Source organism: Blastomyces dermatitidis, assembly GCF_000003525.1.
Source record: "Blastomyces dermatitidis ER-3 genomic scaffold supercont1.2, whole genome shotgun sequence".
Taxonomy (NCBI): Eukaryota; Fungi; Ascomycota; class Eurotiomycetes; order Onygenales; family Ajellomycetaceae; genus Blastomyces; species Blastomyces dermatitidis.
This window is the reverse complement of record NW_025544775.1, coordinates 3,519,842-3,541,439: the sequence shown is the minus strand read 5'-3', so window position 1 is coordinate 3,541,439 and position 21,598 is coordinate 3,519,842. Positions and strand designations below refer to the sequence as shown.

The window sequence follows — 21,598 nt, the reverse complement described above, 5'->3', positions numbered from 1 at the left end:
AGTTTTCTGCTTCCTGAAAGTAGGTTAGTGTCATGCCGGATTAACTAGTTAATAATAATGCTGCAACCCGTTCAAACCGAGCCAGAGGTCTGAGCCCGCTGAGATAACTTCCACCTCCATCAAATGGATATTGTGGTTGGTCACGTGATCTAGGGAGATCGCCACAGCCAATAGCCGTCTTCGTCCTGTAACAAAAAAGTACAGTAAAAACAAAAGATGTAAAATGATATAGTATATATATAGTACAACTCTCCCAGGTTCTATCTATACAGAGTAAAATCGTACAGTCTATCTATGTATACAAAAAAAATCATCCATACATGGATGGCCAAAATCCCAAACTCCCATGGTTGGTTTTTAACACTTAAATACCGAACGGCCAAAAATCGAGCAACCATACCTTATTACACTCAAATTCTTAGCACCCGAAGTAATGTACATTACATTACATGCATGATTATAAATATTCCGACGTGGGTTCTTTCTAAGAAATGACGGGGACAGTCCAGCCCGGGCAATCCATTCAAACGTGTCCTGTATCTGTCCACATCCAAGCACTAATCGTAACGACCTGATGCCACCGTTTTCACCAGCCCCCCTTCAAAAACTCAGTTAATTGCTATTCCCCTCGACGCAAGCGCGCCGTTCTCCGGCCGTTTGACATGACGAGAAAACTTGACTGTAACTCGAAGAGTGTACATATCAATTGATACAAGTTCCACATCCACTAGATCGCCTATTTGCATGGGTGTAGCAGTCTTGTCAAGAGTGACAATACACTGCAGATCGAAAGGTTGCAGTCTGCCGAAGTATTCGTCCCAATCGGCTCCGAATTCGTACACTGCGTCAAAGTTCTCGCCCTGGATGATACACTGAAACGTCGGGGGTAGCTTTGCCGCGTTGAAATAGAAGGACCGGAAAAGGGCCTGGCAGATCCAGAAGTCACGTGAACGGTTTTGCGCTCGATCCTTTAGGCGATTTTGCCAATCAGCGCGTGAGATGTATTTTTCAATATCATGAGTTTTGAATGGGAGGTTGTCCGGGACAACTTGAGGTGGGGAGGAGGGCGATGGCTCATTTGCCTGGTGGCGAAGGATCGCTTCTATTTGCCAATGGGCAATGAGGTCGGTATATCGTCTAAGTGGGCTGGTGCATCTCACATATTGGTCGACCCCAAGTGAGACGTGTGGCGTTGGAGTTGGCGAAGCAAAGGATCTTGGAAGTCCGAGATGGAACGAGTTGGGCACTTCAGCAGATAAGCTCTCTCTCGTGACCGGTGTGTATTCGGGGTGATACCACGTTCCAGTAAACACTACTGGGGCCTGCCGGTCTTTGAGCCATTGCCCAGCAACCTCTCCAGCCAGTACCATGACATGGTTGACAAGATCGTCCTTAGTTGATTCCAACATCTCAAATGGATCAGTCGATAAATTGCTGAAGTGAACCACTGGGTCTCCGGTGAAATGATATCCCGTTGTTCTGTCGACGGAATACATCGATTCTTGATTTTTTTCACCCGATATTCTCGGTTGGGATTTTTGTCGAGATAAAAATTCCAATGCACCCTTATCCACTCGTTTCGCACGGCGAGCAGCCATCAGTTTTTCCAAAGTATAGAAAGCCGATTTATGCTCGTCATGTATATCATTTTGGGCTTTTTCAGGGTACTGCTCTTTCAACTCGCCGTCAAAAGATAGAGTCAGAGAAGGAGCTGTCTCTCGATCAATACCAAATAGTTTTCGAACTTTATTTGGCGTCACGTAGATTATATTCTTGACATATCCGTTAGAAATGTTCGTTTCAAGTATATCCCCCGTCATGTTAATCTTCGCACTGAAAGTAAGAGCCGGGCGACCAGGGGCTAGACTGAAATATTTCTGGACGAGAGCTGGAGGCAGCATGGAGTAGACTCGCTCAGGGGAGTAGAAAGATCTCTTGAATTCGGCGGCTCGTTTAGCAACAATGTGATCTGGCGGAATAAATGCAGATGGATTGGCAACATGAACATGAACCCAGTACGTGTCCTCAGAGCCGGGAACGGGTTCGATCGAAAATCCATCATCGATTTCGGCTGCATGAACATCATCGACACAGAATACAGGAAGATCGCCCCAGTCCTTCCTTAGATCTTTCATCGTATCTAAAAGACCTTCTGGTCCAATATTTTCGCAGAACCGGTTGGATTCCTCCTCTATCTCGTCTGCGGTTCGGGAAATTCCATGACCAGGGAGCGCGAGCTGTTCGTAAAGGACGTGGAGATTTTCCCACGGAGTAAAGACACCCATTTCCTGCAAGAACAAATATCCTGTGGGCGGCGTTAAACGCAGGTCGCTATAAAGGCCAATCGCTCGGAGAATGGTAGAGCCCGATGATCTCAGAGTCCCGGCCGTCATTAGGCACGGAGGAAGCGTCCACATGCGGAAGTAATCAAGTATAATTTTGTCTGTTTCAGAAAATGTTTCAATTTCGTCTTTACAACAAGAACTGCTCTCTCCATCATCAGTGGCCAACTTATTTTTCGCACTTGGGCTAACTAAAAACATCGTGGTTGGTGACCTAGACCGCCGGCTTTGTTGAATGATCCGCCGGGCCTTCCGGATGAACATCTCGATAGGATGTTTATCATTGTCAGGTATGGTCTCTCCTAAGGTTATCCTTTTTGCCCGACTCTGGTATTCCCGAGCCCAGCGAATGACTGCGGCAACCTTCTGGGCATCCTCTTTTGGTCGAATGGTGTACGATTCGGTAAACGGTCCGATCTTGTTGGCAGCTATGTAAAAGGATAGGCGGCCAATAGCTCTCTGAATAGCCCACCTCTCTGGGTTTGTCAATTTTGAAGGGTCAAGCCCGAGAGCCGTTTCTGCAATTTCATCTAGAGTCATTACGGGAGCGTCTCCATCAGCAACAAGCTTATGATATAATTCGTTCAAAGCGACGGCGTGCTTGCGGTGGAATTCTTCTGCTGCGGCAGTGAAGTCCATCATCAAATCAATGAGGTGGGCCCCGATCGGGCGTGGAACACCACCTTCCTCCCCTAACTGGGCTAGAGGAGCTTTTTCGACTCTTCGAGATGGAAAGTAGGGCAAAAGTTTTTTCAACATATCCAATGTCGCTACTTTGCTAGCAATAAATTCCATTTTGGTAAGGCTTGTGGAGCGCCATTTCCCTCTCATTGTATAAAACTGGTGCTGCATTTCCAATGACCGCATGTATATGGCCAACTGACCGTCTGCAAAACTCGATTCCCTAGTTCGTGTGAGCACCATTCCTATGGAGAGCATGGTGAGAGACTTACGATTTCAGTACAACCATGTCTCCGGGTTGGAGAAACCGTGAGCCTGCATCCTCGTCAATAGAGTGGCGGTATTCATCCGTGTCGAATAAATCGATATTATCTTCCTGGTTCGCCAGTCCGTCCTTCAACATGTCCCCTTTAAGCGCGGTTCCAGTGTTGGAGTCCCCAGGTAACTGGATCGGGTCCATTTCATTAATCAAGGGCTGATTCATCTGTTGCCATTTGCGGAGGTAATCGTATATATCGCCATTTCCTTGTAATTCGGCTTGCGATAGCTCGGTTTTGAGCAATGATTCTCGGTCGGTGCTTGAAGCGGGGGAAGAAAGCTGACAAGGAAAAGAAATTAGCAAAACTTTGCTTTCAGTAGAGATGAGTGACACGCCGCATACATATTTGGTGTAGTGAAAACCCCGATGATACGACCGGGGAGCATACGGTGGGTTATATGATCGTTCAGCGCCGGTATTTGAGGAGGAGCTTATCCATGTTGCGCTTGACCCAAGCGCTGGGTTGTGTAATGACCGAAGGTGAGCACAAGTCTGCAATCTTTGTCCATATCTAGTGGCAGATAGAGAAGTTCTCAACCGCACTGGAGATGGCAGCATCCTCAAAAAAGGCACCGAAAAGAGTGCCGTGCTGAACAACAAACCGGCAACATCTAGCGTAGTTATCTCGAAGACCGAAATCGACTTTTTTTTGGAGCCGCATAAACTTTACGGGCAAGGCTTGGCACGCGGCAACGCTAGCCGTAAATGTCAGGTCTAGCTTGGCATTGATCCTCATCCAACAACTCGCGTCCATTTGGATCCTCCATCTACTGACTTGCCAAAGCCTCTTACTCCCCTGTGTTAAGGGCTGGATGTTCACTGTTCGATCCCTCATCCCTCCATCCTCTACATGTGCTGCTGCAGCTGTCAGGATAGAAAGGAAAGGAAAACAATTGCATTTAGTTAAGTGATGGTACATCCTTCATTACGAATTTACGAGGGAGCATGGGATCTTACAATGTCCACTTGAAGATCCTTGATTGATCTATTCAGGGTTGGAGATGGCTACAATACTCAAGTGTCATACTACTAGGATTCTTGAAGCTAGGCCTAATCCCTTCTATCCTTTACTTGAATAGGACCTTGGTGATCAGATCAAGATACGCGACCCTCTTTATTTTGATGATGAACAAGGATAACCTTAACCCTTTTCTTCGTGTGGACAAGTACTATACCCATGAGACCTCTGTGCAAGATGTTATCTCTAAGCCACAGGGCAAACTAATACCATCTATAGATAATATTCATTGAATTCCTATTAAAGGGTCTGATGAAATGTGGGACTGTTTGACTAACTCTGGTTGAATATGTACCAGGGCTATCAATGCGACAGGCCAATTCAGAAAATATGAAATCAGTGATCAACTTTGAAAGCCAAGTGTGCAAGCAGGAGATTGTGCCCGCAGGTCTAGGCCCTGGAAATATCATGAGGATAGAGAAGCTGGAGTTGATCTCAAATGATCTGCCCAGACAAGATGATTCAAATGCTATTGAGCTGAACTTAATCCACAGTCAATACATTTCACCACTTCTACTACGTAGGGTGGAATAAAATCTAGGACGATGGAATTCAATGACCGGATTGATTGGGATTGGTAGCCTTGGGTTGAAGCTGAATTTGCTCATCCTACTGCAACAATCACTCCAGAAGTGTGGAGAGACCTAAGGTCGACAATTTGTCACTACCTTCTGCTCACTCTATGTTTCTTTCGTTCTGCTTTCTGGCCGTATCCAACGCTTCTCAGCACGTCTCGTGAGGTACGCAGAATATTTTTTATTTCATCTATATTTAGGGATGTGTCGTATTCTTTTCATCACTTAATTGGTCGCCGGATGGAGAACTGGCCAGTTGAATTGCAGAACCCAGGGCAGTATTGCCCTCAGTTTACTATACAGACCCGGCGATCTACACGCCTATACTATAGTTTAAACAGCGGACTTTTGCGCTTAGGTTCATACACCTATGGCGCCCATTTTAACCCGAAATTGGATTGCTGAGTTCACCTTGTAGGCTGAAATGCGTTGCTCTGCATGTTTGGGAAAATACAAAAGTACACCTGGGTCTAATTGTATTATGAACGGGAGCTCTCCATGCAATGGTCATTCAAACTAGCAATACATTTTACATACCTAATGGAGCCCCATAATAGGATATAAGACTGAAATTGATAACCTAAAATCCCATGGATATGCTGGATTTTTAAATGCTGTTCACTTGCGATCGAACGTTCCTCTCCAGATGAAATGCTGCTCATCATGTGCAATGGATATGAAAGCGCAACTGACGAGCAAGGTTCATAGGAACCTTCATCACAAACGTAATCAGATTCAAGAGCTGTCTAAACTGTATACACCGCATTCTGTAAACTTAATTCTGATCATGAAATGTTCAAGTCCATTGTTCGTGGGTTCGCATCACTGCACTCGTGGATTCAACGAATTGAAAGGTCCCATCCTAGGCTGTTTCGCAAATCCCAACAAACAACAAACAATAAGGACTTGAAAGAAAGAAAAGCTGAAACCTGAGGACCTCATCAAAAAGAAATGTTCCGGGTGGCTTCGGTTTCAGCCAAACTCGGCCGCGCCTTTTCAACGACTTCTAGCCATTTTCCGACGAAAGAAAGCATGGTGGTTGCTTTTGGATAGACCGGGGATTAACAATATCTCACCACCAAACCAAGAGAGCAGCGCGTATTGGAAACGTCGAAGAAAATATTTAGCAAGTTCCCGTGCTTCAGAACTTGCTACTCAGATGTGGTTGTTTGGCTGTTAATTTGTGGTCAGCGCAAGGATCCATTGGGAAAGGCTTTGCGTTACGCGCTGTGGTGCCTCTCTTGCTCTAAGCTTTGGGACTGCCTTCGAAGTTCCCAGCGCCTTGCGCGGCCCTATCTATTTTTAAGGGCTCGCCCGTCTCCAGCGACCAAAGTACAGGGATCGGCCCTTGGCCCTCAGGTCTTCAGGAGACTGATTGGCTGTGACGGCGCATCCTCAGAAGGGACCTCAAACATGTTTCCATACACTTTGATTGCTCAGAAGCTTTGGATCTCTTCGATATTGAGTTTCTTGACGATTGTTGAGTTGTTAGCGATGCGGTATGGAGCTCTAAGAACGGAAAAAAGAACTGTTCTAGACAATATGATCGGCGTCATGTTGTTCGCCAGGTGAACTCGACTCAGCGGGAGATTTGTATATAAAAGCAGATACGATTGCCATGTTCAAACTCGTTTTCTCTCGTTCATATCAATCAATCAGCAAACTGAAAAAAGTTGTCTGTTCCCTTTCTTTCTATTTCACGAGTTTCCTATTGCCTTCTGTTGCCTTTCGGGTTTCATTTCAAACTCCTTTTTTGCCTTCGTTCCTCAGCCTTTTTATTTTCTTTCTAAGAAGAAAAAAGAAGAAGTAATATTCTATTCCATTCCGATTTCCCTCTTTGTTTCTCAAATCCTTTCGCTATAGGCTCTGGAAAATCGTAGTTTCATCATCCGTTGCTACTATTCATATTCATATTTCATCGTTTCCCGGCGTCATCTCCCTCCTTACGACAACACGCCGTACCTTATATCCGGATACTTGTAGCTCTACACAACCGCGTTGGAGACGAATAGCTTCGACAGCTCTCGCGATCTTTATCTTTTCTAGATATTTTTTCTTGCAATATTCTGTTTAAACGTCGGCGCCCTTAACATAAGCAAGATGGGCTCTTCTCACGATGGCGCTCTTGGAATCACGTTCAAGGTTGTCCGCGTCCTTCAGGTGGTCTGCTTAGTCTCCATCATCGGTATGACAGCCAACTTCATTTCAGACATGGTTAAGGCCAGCATTACTCCACCTCAAGTGCTTGTCGGCACACTCAGCGTGGTAGGTGTTCGAAAACCCCACGGAGCCGCTTTGTCCAGAAAGAGAAGCATCCCCTTCATGCCAGCTACTGACATATGCGAAATTCCAGACATGCATTGCCACGCTGTACTGCGCAATTACCTTCATCCTCTATCTGGACGGGATCCTCCCTCTGCTCATCTCTGCCGGGATGGATACCCTTCATCTGATTGCGGTGATCGTGATCGCAGTGGTTGTAGGGAAGCCACTCTCCTATCTCAACTGCGAGTTGATAGGCAAGGTTACCGAGTCCTCCGGTTTCGCTTTCACCACGGCCCTGCTGAAAAATCTCGATAAGGATGGCGGTAAGCTAGGTTATGCCCAGTGGGCCGGGGCTTCGAAGGCATATTGCCTTGAGATGAAGTCCATCTGGGGGCTTAGCATAGCTCTTTGGTGAGTTTGCAGTTCCCTCAACCACCCCCACGGATGTGCAGCGGGGTGGACAATCTGGCATTCAAACTTTTGTTATATTTGCAGCCCAAATTGACTTCCCTCGCCAGCATCTTGTTTGCGTTGTCAGCGACATGCATGGTCTTCCTGTGGCGCCAGTCGCAGGAGCATGATCCCAAAGACATCGAGAAATGAAGCCTCTGGGGTTAATATGCGATTGCGTTAGACAAACGCGGCGTACATGATCAGGAGACCGATAAGGTGACTTTCAAAACTCGATGCATCTGTCTGCGGAGGAAGAGCAATTATTTTCATTTCTCTTTTGTGACGGCGGTAATTTTGAAGCGGGTTTTTCTTCTCCTTTTGGGATTTCCTTTGTTGGTAGGTGGAAATTTGCGTTTCTTGATGCTTGCATTGCTGGTCTCGTTTCTTCATGAGAAAGAGCAGTTGTTGAAGTACCTAAGTACAACGATGGATATAATGATGCAAGTTAGACAAATGAGGAGGGCTGTCTGTTGTTTTCTGTAAGTTAGTAACTGTGCCATGCTTACTCACTCTCTCTAGTGAGTGTGCCACAGTGTATGGAAAACCACACTGTACAGAAAATATTTTCAATATCTTCATTCTTCATCTTCAAATAATCATCATTAATTATAATCATGTCTAAATCTTCTAATTATACTGAGAAGCAGTTACAAAGAGCTGTTGACATGTATAAAAGCAATTCAAAATTAAAAATCATGTCTCTGTCACAAGAATTCAAAGTCTCATATATCATCTTGTATGAGAGAATCAACAGGAAGAAATTAAGGACTATGAGGATTCCACTGAATTGAGCATTGAATGACAGTCAGGAAGAGGCAATTAAGATATGAATTCATCAGTTGAATATTATTAATAAGACTGCCTGCTACAGATATGAGCAGTATGATGACTGTAAGAAATCCCGCTCCTCGCGGATTCTTTACCCCTATTTCTATCTCTTGCATAATCAATAGGGCTAGTGGCCCTTGACTACACACAACTATATAGACTGGAGTTTATGAATACTATTCATAACTCAGCTTGAATACTATTATATATTTAATCTCTACATTTTATCTTTCTACTGTAAACACTTCTAGTAGTTAATAGTATATATCATATTAAGCTATAAATATCTGAATAATCATCTATAAGTACTTATTCTTATATTTCAAGCTTAGTCAGTCAGTAACTGTCTATTATAACTGAAAGAACTAGAAACTTATATATCTTAATCTCTGTAAACTCTACTGCAGATACTCAGAAGCAGTTATCTGAATTATGAATAATTCTTATAAAAGAAGTCTCAGAGAACTTATTAATTATTTACAGAATATTATTCTTTATATCTGTAATAGAGAAACTCTTCAAACTTATAAATAAATCAATCTCAATGAAGAATATTCTTGAGTATCTCTTATAGAATTAAGCTATTTTTCTATAAGAAATACTTACTATCTATAAACACTCTTAAACTGAGTTTCTAAACATAATCTTTAGAGATATCTATGAACTGAAAAGAAACTTTCTTAATCTATAATTACTTAAAATCACTTATTGAATCACAATCTATAAAAGCTTTTACAAGTTTATATTTAAAATTGACTTATAAGTCTGACTATGTAATATAAAAGATGAAGAAGCTGTTATCTATATAATAACAGATCTTTATTATACTGAAGTCAAGAACTGACTGAATTATCTAGAGAATAATTATAAGAGATTTCACTAATCTGTTCTTAAGATCTATCTAGAGAATAAGTTAAGAGACTTTATAAGTCAGACAGAGAATATCTAAACTGTAATTATTAATATTAGAAAAAGAGATAAGAAATCTGATAAAGACTACTTATAGTATTTTATAAAATTATGATATAAATTAAGATCTGTGAAAATAGAGCTCTAAAACAAGATCTGAATAATGATATTTATAAAGAAACTGAATAAAGATATGTAGAATAAGCTCATTAAATAAGACTCTAAGCTCTTGACTCTGAAGAAACTAATAACTCTTATTCATCACTTATAAATCACTGTAAGAGTTATAGATCTGTGAAGAGTGAATCACTAACTGACTCTGTAAGAATCAGAACAACAGAGAACAGATTTATTAGAAAAAGATAATAAAATATAGAGAGATTTATGTCTAACTGCTGAGTAGAAAGAGAGAGCTTTATAAGCTCTTATAAATAGAGTATATAATAGAGAGACTAAGAAAAAGAGACTCTGCTTTATCTATTCTAAATCAGAATATCTTTATATAAACTGTTCAGATAAATTAAAATAGAAATTTAAGAAGTTATAGACAGAGTTAGTAACAGTCTTCTTAAGAGTCTTAAAGCTGATATCTGAATCTGTTACTTCTTCAATGAAAATACTTACTTATAGAGAGAGACTATACTGCAGTACTGCTACTCTATAAGTATAAAAAGTATTAATAAACTCAGAATTTCAGATTACTATAATATTTCTAAAGCTTATAAAGTAAATAAGCTGAAAGATAAAGACTGAGAATCTGCTCTTATAATAAGCAGAATATAAGAACTCAGATCTGAGAACTGAGAGATTTATAAGAGTTATCTTTGAATTACAAGATCTCTCTAGAATCTGAAGAAGATTTATAGAAACTATAATTATCACAGATATTGCAGATGATATATACTTAAGACTTATATAACTTTAAAGACATAATCTGCATATAGCTGTCTGTGAGTCAGATTTATACTTTTAATCAGTGTTAATAAACTTACTCACAGAGATAGAATCAGTTAATACTGCAGAGTTAATTAGAGAAGATAAGCTTATTTATATAATAACTTTATAAGTGTCTGAGAATCTCACAGTCATGAAAACTGAGCTTCAGATATTAGAGAAATACTGAGATCTTACAGAGATATTCAGCTCAGTAAAGACAGCTGAGCTTTCTTCTCACTATAAGAAGAATCTAGTAATAGATTTAATAGAAGAGTAGAAATTCTTCTGAGAATCAATCTATAAACTCTCTTATTATAAGACAGAGATCTTACAGATCTATATAAAAAAGAATCTGAAGAATAACTTTATCTAATCTTTACAGATCTTCACAGAAGTCTCTATAATATTTATAAAGAAGAAGAATAAAGATCTCAGATTATATATAAACTACTGTAATCTAATCTTTAAGATAATAAAGAGCTGCTATTTTCTATCTCTGATTAAGAATGTAATCAACTGTCTCATAGAAGCTGTCATATTCACACAACTGAATATAATTAATATATATATATAACTGTAAATACAGTCTGAAGATGAATAAAAGACTATCTTTAGAATTATACTGAGATTATTTAAATATCTAGTGATGTCTTTTAATCTGACTAATACTCTTACAGTATTTCAGTCTTTTATTAATAAAACACTTTATATATATCTGAATATCTTTATAATAATATATCTGAATGATGTGATAATGTACTTTATAAAGAAGAAAGAACACACTGAGTATATATGAAGTATATTAAAGATCTTAGATAAGACAGAACTGTATATTAAGCTTATAAAGTATAACTTCAGTACTCATCAGATTAATTTTCTAGAATATGTAATTATTACAGATAATATTCAGATGAAATCTTCATAGATTAAGACTATTTTATTATAACTGAAGCTAACTAGTATTCATGAGATTCAGATCTTTCTGAGCTTTGTGAATTTCTATAGACAGTTTATCTTTATATTTATAAGAATCTTCTTAACTCTTACAGATATACTGAAGAGTGAAAATAAGAAAAAGTTATTTCATAAATAGAGAATAAAAAGATTATTAAGAAGAAAGAACTGTAAGAACTTTCTTATCTCAGAAGCTCATAGAGTCTTTATAAGATTGAAATAGATATTCATAGATACAGTAATACTATTTCACTTTAATCTCTTACTCTTAATCAGATTAAAGACAGATATCTTCTTCTTTATAATTTCAGAAATAGTCTTATAACTACAGTTAAATAAGAACTGAGTTTCAGTGATCTTTTTCTTATAGAAGATATAACTCATAGAGATTAATTATAGTATTTATAATCAGAAGCTTCTTATAATAGTGAAATTCTTTCATCACTGATATCACTACTTTAAGAGTCTTATGACAGTGATTACTGTTAGAACTGATTATAATAGCTTATAACAGTTTACTTTAATCAAGAAACTCTCACAGTGACAGATTCACTGAGCTCAGAGACTGAGTGAGTTCTGATTCAAGATAGAATATATCAAGAGAACTAAGAACTCAGTGAATGAATTCTCTCACAGATCAGACTATGTTAAGAAGATCAGAGTGATAGATACAGAGAGACTAGAGAAGATAGAAAAGCTTCACAGAATGCTCAGACTGAGTATTATAAAGAGATTGACTGAAGAGTCTTTCAATTCTCTATAAGAGAAGAAAGAAAAGAAAGAGAAGAAGTCTGTATAACTACTCTCTATAACACTGAGAGTTAATACTCTGAGAATCTTTATAAGAATTCTTGAAGAGAGTATCTATAATCTGAAGAGTTTGCAGACTTTGAGAAGCACTGCAGAAGATCTGATATAAGAAAAAACAGAGTATAAGTCTTTATAAGATCTTCTATTCAGATTGTCTGAACTACAACTGAAGAATAAATATACTCAGTATATTCAGAAACTGCTCATGACAGAGATTAACTCTGTAGAAACAAAGAATTGAAGAGACTTAAATAGTCTCTTATAAAGAGAGAGCTGAATTTATATACTTATAAATAAGTTTCTATATATAGAACTTATTAAAAGATATTATAACTCTTCTCTAGTGAGTTATTTTACAGATACTAGAACTCATGAGTTGTTTATAAGAAAATACTTCTAACTGAAGATGTAAGAACTTGTGAAGAAGATAGTGAATTCTTATACTATTTATCAGAGTTCACAGATAGTGTGATTTAAATTATATAAAGAACTTACTTCTCTACTCATCTTACAGAAATCTTGAAAATAGCTAGAAATAAATACTCTTATAAGTCTCTCTAAAAGCAAGAATATATATAATACCTGTTTTAACAGTATGCTGATGATAGTAAATTACTTTATCAAGATAACACACTTTATACTCATCTATAAGAACTTGAAGTCAAAGAATTTAACTCATATCTTTGTTCATAATATGATTCAGTTATATGAATTATCTATGAATATTATCTCAGATAGAGAATTAATCTTTATAGAAGAGTTCTGATCTAATCTGATAACTATATTAAAGATTTTATAAGATCTAAGCACAGCTTTTTATCAATAGATAGATAATCAGACAGAATATCTGATAAGTATATTAAAACAGTATCTGTAATACTTTGTTAATTATAATCAGAATGACTGAGTACATTAATTATCACTTATAAAGTTTATATATAACAACTTAAAATATATCAGTATAGATAAAACTCTCTTTGAGATACTCACTAAGACTCATCTGCAGATGATCTTGATGAACTCATAAGAGTATACTATAGAGTATAATAATACTTATGAACAGACTGAGAGAATTCAGAAGATTCAGAAGAAAGTCTGTGAATTCTTGAGAAAGACTCAAGAGTATTAGAAGAGATACTATGACTTCAAGTATATTATAAAGAGTTTTAAGAAAGATAATAGAGTTTGACTGAGTCTAGAAAATATTACTATATAGAGATCTAGTAAGAAGCTGAATCTCTTACAGACAGAGCTCTGTAAGATTATAAAGAAAGTTAGCTTACAGTTCTATAAATTAAAACTGTTATCTGAGTTATAGATATATAATATTTTTCATATCTCTTTACTCTGTGAATATAAGAAATTCTTAGAAGAGAATTCTATGACTTATCACTCTGTTTATAAAACACTAGAGAGTGAAAGAGAATATCAGATTAAAGAAATTATTAACTCAGAGAAGTGAGATTATAAGCTCTGATTTAAGATTCAGTGATAAGAATATTCTGATAAGATGAATAAGTTCACTTAAGAATTATCTAAGCAGATAAGATATCTGTAGAAGCTGAGACATGACTTTCATACTGTAAATTCTGATAAGTTAGAATAGTACAGTCTTTACTAAGAATCTGATTATAATAAAAATATTAATACTGTTATTTATAAATTCTAGTCTATAAGATGATGAGTTTCTACTGAGATGAACAGTCTGCAGTATATATAAGAAAAGAAGAAATCATATTCTTATTAAAGTTAAAAAATAAGAAAATAAACAGAGCTATGAACACAATTTGAAGATCAATAAAGAAAAAATAAAGAAAACTTAAACTTATATTCTTATCATCTATAATACTCAATCTTCTCACAACTATCAATTTCTCTCTTTAAAGAAGCAGAGAGTATTATACTCATAATACAGATAATTATTACATTTAATATGAAAACTGTCAGAAATGCACAGACTTCAGAGAAGTCAGATATCAGAGTATATACAGTTATAGCAGAGTCTTGAAGACTGATTATCTATATATATAATCAGATACTTCTTACAAAGCTGTGTCTACTCTCTCAGTTACACTGAAGTATTCAGCTCAGAAATAATTAAGATATGAAGAGAGAGCTTATCTATTCAGATTAACTCTTATCATGAATTTATAATATTTACATTATCTTAATTATTTAAATTTTACAGATACTCAGAAACTCATCTCTCATTGATAATGAGATTGCAGAAATACACTGTGATATGAGAATTATTGATAGAGAATCTAGATATATTTGCATATATCTGATCAGAGATTGTGTGAGTAGAGAGAAGATAATTATAAATCTGTAAGACTGCAGAAGATACTGATAACACTGAGAGCTTTATAAGAACTATCAGCTAGAATCTGTAAGAAATTACTTATAAGAAGACTTATAGTAAAGAGAGAGACTGTGCTACTTAAAGTCAGAAACTGATCTGAGAAAGAAATGAGATGAGCTGTTAATCTGAAGATTGAATACAGTGACAGAGCTGAAGAGAGTGAAGATGTAATTATAAGTAACAGTGTCTCTGCTTCATCAGCTGATAAAAAGTAATTAGAGAAGTTATGAAAACACTCATGAGAAGCTCAGTAGTAATCAGACATTGTTATAAAGATATTGAAATTAAAAAATTTTTATTCTTGAAAAGTTCTTAAATTAATATATAAATATTATCAGAAATATACTCTCTCTATTATCTAAGTGAAAACACTTTATAGATAAATAAGAATACTCACAGTTTATAAAGATGAGAGCTGTTATAGAAAAAGAGAAAAGAAGATGAGATTCTGTAGACAGATCTGAAATATTTATACTACTTTAAAGAGATTTGCTTACACTGTAAGTAATTCTGTAGAACAGTTAGATTACTCTAGTAAATAAGAGTAATTATGAATCACAGATCTGAATCTTTCTATATAACTATAAAGAGTGATTACAGACTGTAGATATCTTGATTCTACAATTCTATAAAATTAATAAAAGAATGAAAAATTTCTCACAATTCTACAGTGTTAAAGAATAATGATTTATAAAAATAAATAAAAGATTAACTTATGAATATTTCTCTTTAATGAGAGTAATCTTATAAAGAGTGATTCATCTGTAAAATAAATCTATATAATAATTATATAAGAATCTTATAAAAATAATTAAGAGTTAACTGAAATTCTTCTGTATGAAAGATATAAGATGAATCTGTATAATAATCAGAGAAGAATCTGTAGATTATAAAGAATCTCATAGAATAAGAAACTGAGTGACAGACTCTTTTTTCTTTATAGTGATAAGGGATTTTTTCTCACTGAGATTTTTTATAGATATAAAGAGTTTTTAGTAAGTATCACTACAGTGCTGAGCTGACTATGAAATCACTTAGTAAAAGACTTTGTGAATAAAGTCTTAGAGAGAGAAAGATATATAAGAAATCTTACTTCTTATGAATTCTTTATCTCTATTTCTATCTCTCACATAATTAATAGAGCTAGCAGCCCTTGGCTATACATAACTATATAGACTGAAGTTTACAAATACTATTCATAACTCAGCTTAAATACTATTATATATTTAATCTCTACATTTTATCTTTCTATCATGAACACTTCTAGTAGTTAACAGTACATATCACATCAAGCTGCAAACACCTGAATAATCGCCTGCAAGCACTTATTCTTACAATGATAGATAATTTCTTACTAATCTGAAGAGTGTCTGACTGCAAGCATTCAAATCTAACACTGTGAGAGCTGGCTTTGCTGACTGCAGAATGTATTCAGTTAATCATGATATAATTCTCAATCAATTGAGACCTCTTATCATTGATGATGCTCTGAATCTCAACATATATAATAATGATGATAATGTATGCAATCACTTTATCTCACTATCTGCAGATTAATTATTAACTGTCTTCTTACAATTAACCTCTTCAGAGACAGTTGCAAAACTATGTCATTAAATCAATACAGCAGTCAAGACCTTAGAAGATGTGAAGAATACTCTTACATCTGATTTGATAAAACAGTTGAACAAGATCTTCAAGAGTAGCATGATTCAGATGAAATTGAACACATATTATAAGAGTGAACTTACAGATCATTATTAAACAAATAGATATTAAGTTATCAAATTCTCTCACAGACAGGTATAAGTAGATGAAGTTCTCACTATTAAGAATGTCAATCACAAGATCACAATCTGTAGAGTAGATAACATAAAAAAGATATTCAATAAGAATCTTTGATTGATTGAAATCAAATCTATAAAATCTACAGTCACTCAATCACAATAAGATAATTCTATAGAATCTCAATCTACAGTGGATTCTACATCTTCTAATGAGTATATAGATAATCTTTATGTTATAGATAGATGTGGTAATGATTATTAATTAATTTTTGAAGATCAATATATTCAAAATATTTTCTGTATGATGTGGTTTTCCATACACTGTGGTGCACTCACTAGAGAGAGTGAGTAAGCATGGCACAGTTAGTAACTAACTAGTAACTAACTACAGTAACTTACAGTAGTTAGTTATTAACTACGGAGTACTCGTGCCGTTGCTTAACTACTCACTCACCTCACATAACTAGTTACTCCAAAATGGATTCAAGAAGAACGCAGTAATAATCCGTGAATAGCAAACTTTTACACACCACCTTTCCCCACTCCCATAAGCTAAACAGATTCAGAGACAGTATCCAATTGTGGCAAAGGAACATCGATGTTATCAGTAACAGTCAAGCTGAACCTTCACCCTTTCTCAAGTTCTTTTACGGCGGCTGGCTTGAAACATACGACCCGTTTGGTGGCGAAGAGTACCGAAAGCAGATGGTGGTCGACGACAAGGCTGTTGTGATAGAAATGCTAGAATACTGCTACGGAGTATAACCAACAGGTGCACCTATTATTCGAGGACACCCACACCCTCATCCTCACATTGGATGTCACGGAGAGGGAGGAGCTTGATTTAACCCAGCAAACCCATGCTGCATTTCTCAGATCTACGCCACAGAGCTGCGTGTTCCCTGGCTGGCCAATTTACAAAGCGTCATCAGAAGATAAAGCGACCCAAGCGGCGAATTTGGAGACACCACAAACATTTATGTGCTTCCCACGCCTGCCGGAATTGCAAATCTCCGTCCTGCGCGAAGCTCTCACATGTCCTTGATCCTGTTCCGCTTACCATGGCACATGTCGCTGGGATTAACTTGGACATTTTGAAAGTGTGTAGACTCTTTTATGAAGAAGGATCCAAAATATTCTGGAATGAAAACACGTTCCTGCCGCCGAAACCTTTGACTTTAGTGGCTGAATTGGGATGGGTCACCCCAAGTAAACCACGGGTGGTCTCCACAGAGGAAGGCCAAATATGTCGTCGAGTTGTCGTCCAGGTATAACCAACCCGTTGTGGATGTAGTGACAAATCTTGTTCGTGAGCGCAGAGTAGCGGTCGTAGCATCCGATGAATTTGATAGCACATCTGAAGCGCAAAGTCTCACTAGCCGAGTCCCAAGCCGCCAGGCAGGGCCATTGCAGCAGAGGTCCAATCGCAGGAACTTGAATGAGGGTTTTCGCTCGTTGGTGAAATCTTTTCAACGGCGGGCGTCGCGGATTTTTGTTACAAAATAAGCCTAGTACGGGGATGTTTTGAGTTTTGATAAAGAGACAGGATATGCAAACTAAACGGGCCACTTCCGCTGTGGATGCGCGGTGAATTGCGTTTTAATAACCAGGAACTTCCCTGGCACAATTGGTTCAAGAGTTTCGCGTTCATGTCTTTCCTTGAAAATGTCAGGTAGCTCTTGAAAATACCCCTGGTGAACATTGTATTTATTGTATTTCACTGTCGTTGTATACCCACCAGGCATTCCTCGCTTATCTTTCCTTGCCGCCCATCTCGCTGGGAATTTCTCTTCATATAGTCCCATATCCCATATACAATTATGCCTCTTCGTCTAAGCTGCCCAACACCTGCTGGAAACTCACAAACCACATGGAATCATATTTTCCACGCATGGAGAATGTATCTCAATAATTTGTTCTCTCCCATCGTAGCCTCCAGCTCAGTCAAGGTTTCCAACATAGCGTCATATAACTGTAAAGCAACATGCTTCGTGAAATCTAAGCTCCCCGCAGCCTTCATCTCGGAAAGTATATACGATTTTAACTCGTCCGAAAGCTCGATACCCGGCTCGCGATGGAACATTAACCCCTTAATTCGGTCCTTCGCGACACTATTCTGAAGCGTGTGTATTAGAATTATCGATAGCTTCCCCTCTGAAAGGTCGTCACAGAAACCCTTCATGGCCATGTACTGCAGGTGGAAGTGGGCAAATCAAGTAATAATTAGCATTTGATTGTCTTGGGTGGGGGGTTGAAGAATAATGATCGAAGGAATGGGGACTTGAATGAGGGTAAAAGAACAGAACTTACCTCGCTAGACTCCAAATTCTGATAATCATTCCATATCTGATAGTATCTTCCCAGTAGATTAATGAAATGTGACAGCTTGGTGTCCGGGGCTGCTGGATTCCCCGACTCTGCAGACATTAACCTCATCACGAGCTGAAAGAAACTCCCCGACTTATTGTCGACCATGACAAAGTAATCACTGATGGGTGGACACAGCTTGTGAAATCTCCAGTGCAATTCCAGAGACTGGCCTAGACCCAAGGATTTCAATTCATCTGTGACAGTAAAGTTAACAATTTACCCAAAATTGTCTGAGTGTGGGAAGGGTTAAGAGGCTTCAATTCAACCTACCAATTAAGATATCTCTGCATGCATCCGCGAATTTCAATTGCGCCATTAGCTCGAATATTTTAACCCAAACGTAGGTTGCCGAGTTCATGGTCTGATTCGTGCCATACAAGATGTACGCTGCAGGCATTCCTCGCCGCGTCTGCGAGCCGTCTTGTACATCATCTACCCTAAATCGGTTGAAGAACATTTTCAGTCATGCGGTATCGGCTATGCGAATGAAGAACAGGGCCTTACACACATTAACAAGTTGTGATAGACCATCATGGCTGCGGTTTCAATGACCTTAACTGATTCCTCTCGCAGCCCAGGGATCCAAGCCCGTAAACCCTCTACGAGTCTAGACAAGTTTCCCTTGCTAGGAGAGGAAATAGTGTATTCAAACGGTGCCATGCACATCTGTCCAAGTTTTTATTAGAAGGTGCCTATAAAAGTGGGAACAGATGGCTCACCGTTTCCGATGGTGCCCTCCTAAAGGTTTGGAAGACATCAATCTCTGCTGTGACGGAAATTTGGGCTTTGTTTCCAGACAGTTTTGAGGCTGTCTTTGCGACGTTTGTAATGGAGCCGGAGAAATCATTCGTATCCATTAATTGATGACCATCCTGTGTAGTCCATTGCGCATTCGTGAGTGCACCGTTTTGGGGTGGGCGAGGTATGCAGTTCTTGGAACTGTAACTAACAGGTATATCTCCATCGTTTGCGCTCGTCGCCGGGTCTGTCTCAAAAGTCGCTTTCCAATAGGCCATCCCCCCTGCTGCCGCCATGATTAAGGCAGCATAAAATTGAAGTTCATCAGACCTTTGTACCGCTGACAACTGCCAAGTGTCATATTCATGCAACGCAGCATCTTCAAGCGCGCAAATCTCAGTCTTCAAAATCCTCACAGCATCATCCTCAGATCTACTATAAGTAGACATTAGGAATACAACCGTGTTGGAGATCCTATCCAAAGTGGCACCTTTACTGTCATTTCTGAACGCTTTCTGATAGTCGTAGAGGTCATTGAGCAAAGCAAGGGCCAAAATCCCTTTATCGACGAAGGAGGAAATTGAGTTCTGCTCTTCCTCCGAGATCCGTGCATACGATGCAACGAGAGAGATTATGAGCCTGAACAAAAGTAGAGAGGTACGCGTTAGCATATCCCTTAGAGCTGTTGAGGGGCTATTTGGCCATGCCTTTCTTCCCCATAGTCTCCTCGAAGCAACTTATACTCCTCGAAGTTCATCTCAACCGTGAGATCTGCAGTTCGCTTTGTTGTCACAATATTTTTGAAAAGCTTCGAGAAATGAGTGCAGGGATCGGTGATGCCAACTGTCCCCGTGAAGTCCTTAAAAGCATCAAACCACAGTTCATTAATTTTGAACTGGAAGTTTTGATTCTTCTGGTCCAGATTTTGCAGTAGGTCTGTCAACGCCGAGTTACGCTGTTCTTGCGTTAGTTAAGAACCTCCCGGTAATATCAACTCCTACGTCATGATGCACTCACAGATTGCTCATCGAGATTCTTAGCGGCATCTGCTCAGATACTATAAGCTCAAAAACGTTCATGAGATCATGAAAGCCGCTGGACATACCATGCCAACATAAACCAAATTGTGCAAATTTCGTCCACGGAGTAATTAACTCTGGTGGGCATTCTGGCAGTAGTAACGACATGAAGTTATCACCGCTATCGGTGAGATATAAGGCGCGTAGCTGTGAATCTTCTTGATCAGCCTCCAGCGCCTCTGTCCATTCTCTCCAGGCATCGAGTGATGCGGCTTGAAACTGCCCGACGAATCTCGACACGCGGACAGGAAGTGTGCTATGAAAACAGGCCGGCGAAATTCTGCTAGGCTCAATCAAATTTGAGAACTTGAAATCATACACGACGCCCGGGAGTTTTGCCATTATTTCGCCCACAAGCACCTGTCTGCCTAATGGAAACAATAATTTTGTGTGAAAGAGAAAACAGAGCACTAGAGGGGAGTATTATATCTCGACAGTTAAGTGACTCTTCTTTGATGCAGGACAAATCCTATTAATGTTAAGTGTTCGCATTATCGGTTGCTTTCATCTGTATGTGGCTTGCGTTTGTGCATTTGGAGTACGACATTCACACGGAGACTATATCTGGGTTTGGGGGTCCCCAGTAGTTAAGGGGAAGGAGAACACCAGGCATGCATCTCTCTGCCTTTGAACAATGTTCAAAGAATTTTCTGAGTAAACGAGTTGAGATATCCTTACGATTTCGGTCCATCGATTCGATCCTTTGACAAGAAGCATTGGTATGCCGATGAGCTTTGCGGTCATTTGGGGATTTGGCCAAAGGACTCTGCGTATTACTCCCCAAGTGGCCAAGTTCCGTAAACCAGTAAAAGAAGCGAGTTTCATTGGATTTGGCTCAAGCAGAAGACATTGAATGCGGGTACCTGGGTGCAAACAGTCGCATCCCTGTGGGATGGATGTATGCACTGTACATGTACAATGTACGGGTACTTCGGTCCTTTTCCCATGATGAAATTTGGGTACTATTGTTCCCTTTCTTCATATCAATAAAACGCAGCCAGTACAGTACAACGTACGTGAAGAAGTTAAGATGCATTGAAGTTCTTCAATGAACAAAGGGTCGATCCGTACAGAAACACCTGGGCAGGCACCAGGCCAAACAAAGTTTAGCGTTTTACTGTGCTCTTCGGGTTCTGACCAATCATTAAACACCTCACATAGTTGATGAGGCC

At 38.6% G+C, this 21,598-nt stretch overlaps 5 protein-coding genes across 7 annotated transcripts; 3 read left to right on the top strand and 2 right to left on the bottom strand.

The window, feature by feature from the left end:
* Positions 1 to 608: 608 nt before the first annotated feature.
* BDCG_01783 (mitochondrial exoribonuclease Cyt-4) lies at positions 609 to 4,078 on the bottom strand (the record flags this gene model as incomplete). The annotated part of the gene is made up of 4 exons (XM_045417318.1): positions 609 to 3,246; positions 3,296 to 3,621; positions 3,685 to 3,853; positions 3,945 to 4,078. The coding sequence occupies 4 exons, from the start codon at positions 4,076 to 4,078 to the stop codon at positions 609 to 611; spliced, it is 3,267 nt and encodes a 1,088-aa protein (XP_045274169.1).
* Positions 4,079 to 4,098: 20 nt separating this feature from the next.
* BDCG_16427 (uncharacterized protein) lies at positions 4,099 to 5,465 on the top strand. Its single transcript, XM_045425662.1, has one exon. It carries the CDS (start codon positions 4,667 to 4,669, stop codon positions 4,892 to 4,894), a length of 228 nt encoding a protein of 75 aa, XP_045279746.1. The 5' UTR covers positions 4,099 to 4,666; the 3' UTR covers positions 4,895 to 5,465.
* A 224-nt stretch (positions 5,466 to 5,689) lies between these two features.
* Positions 5,690 to 8,125, top strand: BDCG_01782 (uncharacterized protein). Its single transcript, XM_045417317.1, has 3 exons — positions 5,690 to 7,200; positions 7,289 to 7,611; positions 7,719 to 8,125. The coding sequence occupies exons 1-3, from the start codon at positions 7,036 to 7,038 to the stop codon at positions 7,801 to 7,803; spliced, it is 573 nt and encodes a 190-aa protein (XP_045274168.1). The 5' UTR covers positions 5,690 to 7,035; the 3' UTR covers positions 7,804 to 8,125.
* Positions 8,126 to 16,642: 8,517 nt separating this feature from the next.
* Positions 16,643 to 21,510, bottom strand: BDCG_01780 (geranylgeranyl pyrophosphate synthase). 3 transcript variants are annotated; one of them, XM_045417315.1, is made up of 9 exons: positions 20,453 to 21,510; positions 20,365 to 20,393; positions 20,055 to 20,302; positions 19,560 to 19,986; positions 19,329 to 19,421; positions 19,118 to 19,275; positions 18,880 to 19,046; positions 18,550 to 18,803; positions 16,643 to 18,430 (listed from the first exon to the last, which is right to left on the bottom strand). In XM_045417315.1, the coding sequence occupies exons 1-9, from the start codon at positions 20,766 to 20,768 to the stop codon at positions 18,116 to 18,118; spliced, it is 2,007 nt and encodes a 668-aa protein (XP_045279745.1). In that variant the 5' UTR covers positions 20,769 to 21,510; the 3' UTR covers positions 16,643 to 18,115. The 3 variants fall into 3 exon arrangements, with proteins under 3 accessions (XP_045279745.1, XP_045279743.1, XP_045279744.1); XM_045417314.1 differs by having other exon boundaries at positions 19,329 to 19,986; positions 20,453 to 20,573; positions 21,105 to 21,510; XM_045417313.1 differs by having other exon boundaries at positions 19,329 to 19,986.
* On the top strand, positions 16,697 to 18,678 carry BDCG_01781 (uncharacterized protein). Its single transcript, XM_045417316.1, has one exon. It carries the CDS (start codon positions 17,100 to 17,102, stop codon positions 17,511 to 17,513), a length of 414 nt encoding a protein of 137 aa, XP_045274167.1. The 5' UTR covers positions 16,697 to 17,099; the 3' UTR covers positions 17,514 to 18,678.
* Positions 21,511 to 21,598: the final 88 nt, after the last annotated feature.

What these genes read in the sequence shown, in the direction of transcription:
- BDCG_01781 (XM_045417316.1), top strand. Translation starts at nt 17,100, where the DNA reads ATGCTGCATTTCTCAGATCTACGCCACAGAGCTGCGTGTTCCCTGGCT.
- BDCG_01780 (XM_045417313.1), bottom strand. Translation starts at nt 20,768, where the DNA reads ATGGCAAAACTCCCGGGCGTCGTGTATGATTTCAAGTTCTCAAATTTG. An exon ending in GGAGACTATGGGGAAGAAAG is followed by an intron (nt 19,987 to 20,054) that starts GCATGGCCAAAT and finishes ACTTTTGTTCAG; the next exon opens with GCTCATAATCTCTCTCGTTG. An exon ending in ATGCAGAGATATCTTAATTG is followed by an intron (nt 18,804 to 18,879) that starts GTAGGTTGAATT and finishes TTACTGTCACAG; the next exon opens with ATGAATTGAAATCCTTGGGT.
- BDCG_01782 (XM_045417317.1), top strand. Translation starts at nt 7,036, where the DNA reads ATGGGCTCTTCTCACGATGGCGCTCTTGGAATCACGTTCAAGGTTGTC. An exon ending in TTGTCGGCACACTCAGCGTG is followed by an intron (nt 7,201 to 7,288) that starts GTAGGTGTTCGA and finishes GCGAAATTCCAG; the next exon opens with ACATGCATTGCCACGCTGTA. An exon ending in GGGCTTAGCATAGCTCTTTG is followed by an intron (nt 7,612 to 7,718) that starts GTGAGTTTGCAG and finishes TTCCCTCGCCAG; the next exon opens with CATCTTGTTTGCGTTGTCAG.
- BDCG_16427 (XM_045425662.1), top strand. Translation starts at nt 4,667, where the DNA reads ATGCGACAGGCCAATTCAGAAAATATGAAATCAGTGATCAACTTTGAA.